This window comes from Chenopodium album, chromosome 21 (genome assembly GCF_948465745.1).
Source record: "Chenopodium album chromosome 21, dcCheAlbu1.1, whole genome shotgun sequence".
NCBI lineage: Eukaryota > Viridiplantae > Streptophyta > Magnoliopsida > Caryophyllales > Amaranthaceae > Chenopodium > Chenopodium album.
In genome coordinates this window covers 2,054,542-2,061,737 of record NC_137854.1, presented here as the reverse complement: position 1 = coordinate 2,061,737, position 7,196 = coordinate 2,054,542, and the positions used below count along the sequence as shown (strand labels likewise).

The 7,196-nt window shown below is 34.2% G+C and overlaps 1 protein-coding gene and 1 non-coding gene across 2 annotated transcripts; one reads left to right on the top strand and one right to left on the bottom strand.

Moving 5' to 3' along the window:
* Positions 1 to 2,108: 2,108 nt before the first annotated feature.
* On the top strand, positions 2,109 to 4,427 carry LOC145601907 (cysteine proteinase RD21A-like). Its single transcript, XM_081657993.1, has 3 exons — positions 2,109 to 2,568; positions 3,188 to 3,564; positions 3,842 to 4,427. Exons 1-3 carry the CDS (start codon positions 2,124 to 2,126, stop codon positions 4,115 to 4,117), a joined length of 1,098 nt encoding a protein of 365 aa, XP_081514119.1. The 5' UTR covers positions 2,109 to 2,123; the 3' UTR covers positions 4,118 to 4,427.
* A 1,273-nt stretch (positions 4,428 to 5,700) lies between these two features.
* TRNAA-AGC (transfer RNA alanine (anticodon AGC)) lies at positions 5,701 to 5,773 on the bottom strand. The gene has a single exon. It is a non-coding gene; the product is annotated as a tRNA-Ala (tRNA).
* Positions 5,774 to 7,196: the final 1,423 nt, after the last annotated feature.

Here is a 7,196-nt window from a genome sequence, read left to right as displayed (position 1 = left end):
ATTTAACTTAAATTGTTACTCCATGCCTTTGTTAGCTAGCAGTCAAGTAAAATTAATTTCAAAAAATTGCTAACAATCGCAAGTCAATAATTAAAATGATACTAAATTTTTTAAACATACTTAAATTATAGAATTAATTCCAATATTAAAAATACATAGAGGAATACTGTTTTAGGGCGTGTTTGGTAAAATATAATTGTGAATGTAGCTGTTAACTGTGAAAGTAATTGTTAGCTGTGTAGGTAGCTTTTAGCTGTCAACAAGCTGTTAGCTGTGAAGATAGAAAATTTAGGTATAAGTGATTGATAAATTAGCGGTTGACTAGCTGTCACGTATAAAAATTAAAATTATAGATTAAATTTTCAAAAGCTAATATTTCTAACTTTTCTTAAAATCTACCACCAACGCTAAAAGCTACCATAATCACTATTTTGCCAAACACTCACAATTTTTGTTAAGTAGTGGTTAAACCACTAAAAACTACCTACAAACTACTCAAACAATAACGCCGAATACGTCCTTAATCTTCTTTTTCATATGACCAAATATTTCCTGTTACTTTGATAGTTTGATAATCCTACAAAATTCCTAACCGTAGAACGTATAGCGGTTAGTAAATGTATGAGTCATATTCCAAAAAGGCATCCAAATTCACTTTCAAAATCGCATCACTATTGCGGACTTGCGGAGTACCGCTCTCCCCCTTCCCACGATACCAGCCTTTATACAAGTCCCAAGGGATATGCATATTTTATTTTTCTTCCCCATTTATTCCTAGGCAGTCTCATTTGAAATTTTTTTTACTCGTAGATGTTTCCATTGAAAATTGAAGAATTATATAATGAGGATATATAAAAGCAATTTAAGAAAATACTATACATAAGGTCTGTTCTCTTCAGATTATTGTCTATTCAATTCAGTTCAGTTCAGTTTCAATAACACTTCAATTCAATTCATATCTTAATTTCCTTCTCTCATGAAATATTCAGTTCAGCTGCAATAAGTTAAGTTCAGTTCAGTTAATTAGAACAAACCCATACTCTTAAACCATGATAATGGGAGATGGCATTTATGAAACTATTTTGGGCATCAAGTAAGACTCTCGAGCTATTTGATGAGAAACTTGGGAAGCTCATTGATGCATAATCTTATCCGGCCAAAAAAATGTTATGTGAAGGCCAAATTGAAAGCTATTATTCCAAAATCAGACCATAATTAAAGATTTTGGGACCTAATATGGAAAACTCTGGTGATGACAAGGGATGCATCTTATTAGAAGTCAATTGGTTATTTATGTTAATATTGTATATTTGTCATATTTATCATGTTAGGAGTTTTAGGCAAGTCGGGTTTCTTTTGTATTGTCATCTCAAGATCATATAATAATGTTGTTTGGAACCACATTAAATGCAATAATGGTCACATAAATTAAAGTCTTGTGATGACATTGAGTTAAAGAAAGGAGATATGTGTGTAATTAACTAAATTGATAGTTCAAAGGTTAAGTGGATGGTTCCAATCAATCAAATTGTTTTTCACCGTCTCGTGGTGTTCATGGTTAACACCTTGATCACTTTCTTTTCAAGCCTAAAAAAGTCAAAAATGAGGCTATTATTCATGATTTTGAATCAATTTCGAGAAATTCTTTCAAAATTCAAGTAAACTGTAAGAGTATCTCCAAGGATCATATACTCATATATAAAAATTGGTTTGAAACCATAACAAGCCTTCTAGTAGGTTTATAAAGTCACCGAAATGTGTATATGAATATATGACCATATGACTATTCATAAGACACTCATACTACTCATACTAATTCAATCCAATATTAGAAATAAATACACTAAGTCAATTTTTGCTAATCCAAATCATACTAGGACTACACACATGATCAATTATCCAGTAATATCTTAATATATATCTTCTTCATACTTTCTAAAAATAATAAAATATCGTTGTAGCAACACCTATTCATACCAGGACTCATATTCACGCCTATATAAACCTCCCTTCCAACACCTTCTTTTCATAACACAACAAACCCTTTTCTCCAAACATCCTTTAATCCAATCCTTTCCTTTCCCAACAATCAAATCTCTCTTTAAACTTCTCCTACAACAACCATGAAACTCCGGCTAACATCCGCCGTGTTAACCACCATCCTTTTCTCTCTCCTCCTCTCACCACTAGCGTTAGCCGCGACGACGGAGCGGACTGACGCAGAGATCATGGGCCTGTACAAAAACTGGCAGGCCCATCACGGCAAGGCCCGAAACGGCCTGCCAACCCCTGATGATCAAAAGAGGTTTGAGATTTTCAAAGATAACTTGAATTTCATTGATGAGCATAACTCTGTAGACCGGAGTTATAAACTTGGGCTCAACAAGTTTGCTGATTTGACTAATGAAGAGTACCGGTCCAGGTTCTTGGGTACCCGGCCCAAGCCCATGAGTATTAACCGGAAGGTTAGTCTTCGTTACTGGCCTCTTCCCGGTGACCGCTTGCCTAATGCTGTCGATTGGAGGAAAACTGGTGCTGTTAACCATGTCAAAGATCAAGGCCAATGTGGTATGAATTCTTAACATTATTTTTTTATTTAATTTTTATTTTAAGATTCTTTATTTGTTTTTGAATTTTTTTAGAAAAGATTCGGTTTCCAGTTTCCTTCTTATGGAGGTTTTTGCCTAGATTTTAAGTGGATGACTTTTTTATTTTTTTATTTTCTTTCAATTAAGGTTAAACAATTAGATTTCCTTAAATTTAAGTTAATTGATTAATTAGATTCCCTGAAAATAAGGATAAGCCATCAAATTGTATATGTTTGAAGAGTTGGTTTAACAGGGATTGTGAATTTGTGATCAAGTCTAGTTTGAACTAATTGGAGCATTTTTGGATGGTATAGTTGTTGATAGTGGATAAGTGATTCCTTTCTTGAAGGGATGAATCCTTGAAATTAGGACACTTTTAATGGTAGTTTGTTTGTTGGAATAAATTAAATAATCTCATTGAGAACTGCTACAACTAATTTAGTTTGAATGGTAGCTTTACCAAACATTCTTTTTAATTGTATTGTAGTACTCCTTGTTGGGCCATGACCCACGATTTGGACTTTTGGGCCGGCCCAATAGACATGTCCTTCAGTATCAAACTAAACACCCTTTGTTTTGTTTTTGTCCTGTTTTTTCAGGTAGTTGCTGGGCATTCTCAACGGTAGCAACCGTAGAAGCCATCAACCAAATTGTGACAGGAAACCTGACCTCCTTGTCCGAGCAAGAGCTTGTCGACTGTGACCGAGCTGTTGATCAGGGGTGCAATGGCGGTCTCATGGACAATGCCTTTCAATTTATCCTTGAGAATGGCGGTCTAGACACCGAGGAAAGTTATCCTTACAAAGGTGTTGATGGCCAGTGTGATCTTAATAGGAAGAACAACAAAGTTGTGAGCATTGACGGATATGAAGATGTCCAGCCTTACAGCGAGAAAGCTTTAAAGAAAGCTGTTGCTCACCAGCCTGTTAGCGTTGCTATTGAGGCTGGTGGCAGAGCTCTCCAGCTCTACCAATCTGTAAGCATTTACCTATGTTTTTGGTCGAATTTGTCAGCTCTTTTGTTATATTTTTTACCTGTCATAGTAAAAACTGTCATGAATTCAGACTGTTTTTATGTTCGAAAAACAATTTTAGTTAAGAAAAATTATTCAATCAATAACTTAACACTAGAAAAATCACTAGTGAGTCAGTAAAATTCACATGGTTGATGTATGTAATATCGAAAATTTAGTGAATATACATCCAAGTAATATTATAACTAATCAATTTTTGTTTGCTGTTCTTGTGTTGCAGGGTATATTTAATGGCCACTGTGGGACACAACTCGACCACGCTGTAGTGGTTGTAGGATATGGAACGGAGAATGGAAAAGACTACTGGATAGTTAGGAATTCATGGGGCAGTGGATGGGGTGAGGAAGGATACTTTAGGATGCGCCGCAACACCCATACTTTCACAGGCAAATGTGGGATAGCAATGCAGCCATCTTACCCTGTAAAGCTAACCAAAGAACCCATCAAGCCTTTCTCGGTTGTCGAAAGTGATGATGGCAAAGTAAGCAGCTTCTGAAGAAAGAAGCTAGGAATCATTAAGGAAGTGGCAGAAAATATGAAGGGGATGACTATTTTTTAGCTCTTCTATGAAGCCACTTTAATTCAAAATCAAGTATTATTTCCTGTTTTAGAGTATTAATAGGAGCCTACATGGCTGCCTCTATTTGTGTATATAAGTTTAAAGTTAGATTGCATCTCCTGGGGAAAAAATACAGAGGATGTTGCAAGTTTTTTAGAAGTTTAGCTTTCAGTTTCTTTTAATTAATGAAAGGTCACTTCTTTTCTAATCCATATATGAGCAATGAACATGTTTTTATGTCCTGAAATTCTTCTATCTTAGTACTTGTACTATATATGAATCCAAAGACGAATGATCAGGTTATAGAACAGATAGAATTGAAGTTTTCTTCACTGCAGGAGAAGTTTAGTTGGCTGGAAAGACTTCTTCGGTCCCAATTAAAGTTTAACATTAACCAAAAGACGATGTCTTTTTTTTAACACAAAAGGGCAGTAGCTTATATTATATCAAGATAAAGTTGATGATAGAAATCATCAGAGCAAAAGAAAGGTACCTGCTGATTACAATCAACAGACCTGAAGGACGATAATCAGATGGCATACAAGACCGATCTGAATTATCAAAGTTCATCCTAATACTTAAAACATAAACTAAAAACAGAAGCGTAAAAGCATAGTAGTAGTAGTAGTTAACAGCATCACAGTTGTTGTTTACAGCAGCAAAAGGAGAAAGAAGCTGCGCCAAAGGGCTAAGCATCATGCCCTTCTGGCCTTCTGGTATCTCCATAGCATATGTTTGATAAAATTTAGGAGGAGGATAAGTGAAAGGAACCTTTTCACCGGTCTTGTACTTTGTTCTACCCATAATAGCTAACCTCTCAGCAACATAGTTAACACATCTATTTGCATGGAAAACACTAACATTCCAGTCCCTTTTCAAAAGAGCAGCAACATCTCTAATAATATTGCCCAAATCACCATCCTCAAAAGACTTGGGGTCCTTCAACATTTTTCTCAAACTGTCAGCATCAGTTTCAAGCTCCAAATACTTGATCTTTTTATCCCAGGCAAGCAGCAGGCCATCCCTTATAGCCAGGCAAGCAGCAGACCAAAAGACGATGTCTTAACCTGTGTTAACACTCTAACTTTACATATGAAGTTAGGACTTAGGAGTAATGTTATCTCTTCTCCGTACTTAATCTCTGTACCTCGGCTTAGTGTTAATCTTGAGTTAGAACGGAAGGAGGATGATGTACTCATTTAAGCAAGGTTATCTGATTGTTTTGTTCACTTTCAACCTTCAAAAGCTTTTATTGACATTATATGAGTGTAGGGACTAGGGAGGCATACTTGCTCGCTCAATCAGGCCATCACTAAGCCTTATTTTCATCTCCTGGACTCCTGTCCTATTCAATTTTGGAATATTTGGCCTATTTGATTGATCAAATTACATTTTGTTCCAAAATTATATCTTTTGAGTTATAAAAGTTTATAGTTTTGGGGGGAAAATTGAATTATAAAACCACCTCAAAATGCTAAATACATGTAGTGTTACAAAAAGAATAATCAAAATTGCAAAAATGGAGATGCGGGGTATCGATCCCCGTACCTCTCGCATGCTAAGCGAGCGCTCTACCATCTGAGCTACATCCCCACTTTGTTATTGTTATTGTTATTTTCATTAGAAATATAATTAAACATACACTATGGGCTCAATAAAATGTTATAGGTCAAAATGGCTACGAAAAAAAAAACATGTATGGTCCAATAAACTGATAAACCACGTTCATGACATATCTTTTGTTAAGGACCAATTACCAAAAGGTCAACATGGAGTTGGTTAAACCGTTAAACACGTTTTTTGTTCGTGATAACCTGATAACTATATCAACTTAATTTGTGACTATTGTGAGGATAATAAAATTGTCTAAAGTTGCTAGTATGGACATAAAATCAAAACATAATTAATGTTTTTAATCTGTTATAGTAGAGCCGTAATGTTCTTATCTATAATATAATTTAAGAGTTTTTTTTTTCCAACTTTTAACCACAGCACTTAAATTCCCATCCTTGCAATTCTAGCCCTTCCAATTTTTTTTTTTTATTTTTTAAATAACCAATAACCACCATTTTAACTCATAACTACCCATATCACTTAAAAAAAAAAAAAAAAATAAATAAATCAATAACCACCATTTTAACTCATAACTACCCATATCACTTAAAATAAAAAAATAAATAAAAAAACCAATAACCACCCTTTAATAACTATCACTTACCATTTTTTCTCTTAAATATATATACTACATATATCCCGTGCATGAGCACGGTACACTCTAGTTTACATTATTTATAAGATATTTTTTTTAATGTATTAACGAAATCACTCAATTCTACCTAATTTATTGTGTAAAAGTCTTCTATAATAATCAATAAACTATCTTTCATTTGCCCAAATATCAGACCTATAGCATTACATTGTGTATAGTAAGATCTGAAACTTTAGTCTTCTTTTACTTGCACAAACTTTAAGATCTTTTTATCTCCAATCAATTTTATGCTTTCATGTAAAGTTTGTCAATGTCATCACCCAATTACATCTAATTTTGGGGAGGTTACTTTCTTGTCTTTGACTACAGATATCATAAAATATTGGATGAAATTAAACTTCATGTTAGTGTAGCATTATTGAATCATAAACGTGACAAATAATGCTAATTAATTATGTAGAACCATATGGCTGTCTTATTCAATTGCACCTTCCTTGATTGGGACAAATTAATCATATAGAACTATTTCCAGCTTGTAAACCAGCCCTACCGCAGTTGAGGAAGAAAGGAGGAACAAATTTTAAATTGTGACTAGTTTCTTATCCTAATCATATGAACTACTCATTGTGCCAATTACTTAATATGTGGAAAAAAAAAAGTCAAATCCCTAAAATAAATAATGTGTAAGCCATGGACGTCATCCAAAGTGTCCAAAGCCATCACGGTAACATCTCTTGTGCGGAGAGTCTTCTAATATTTTTTCCCCTCTAATCTCTTAAAAAACTATAGAGTTTATAATGACAAGAT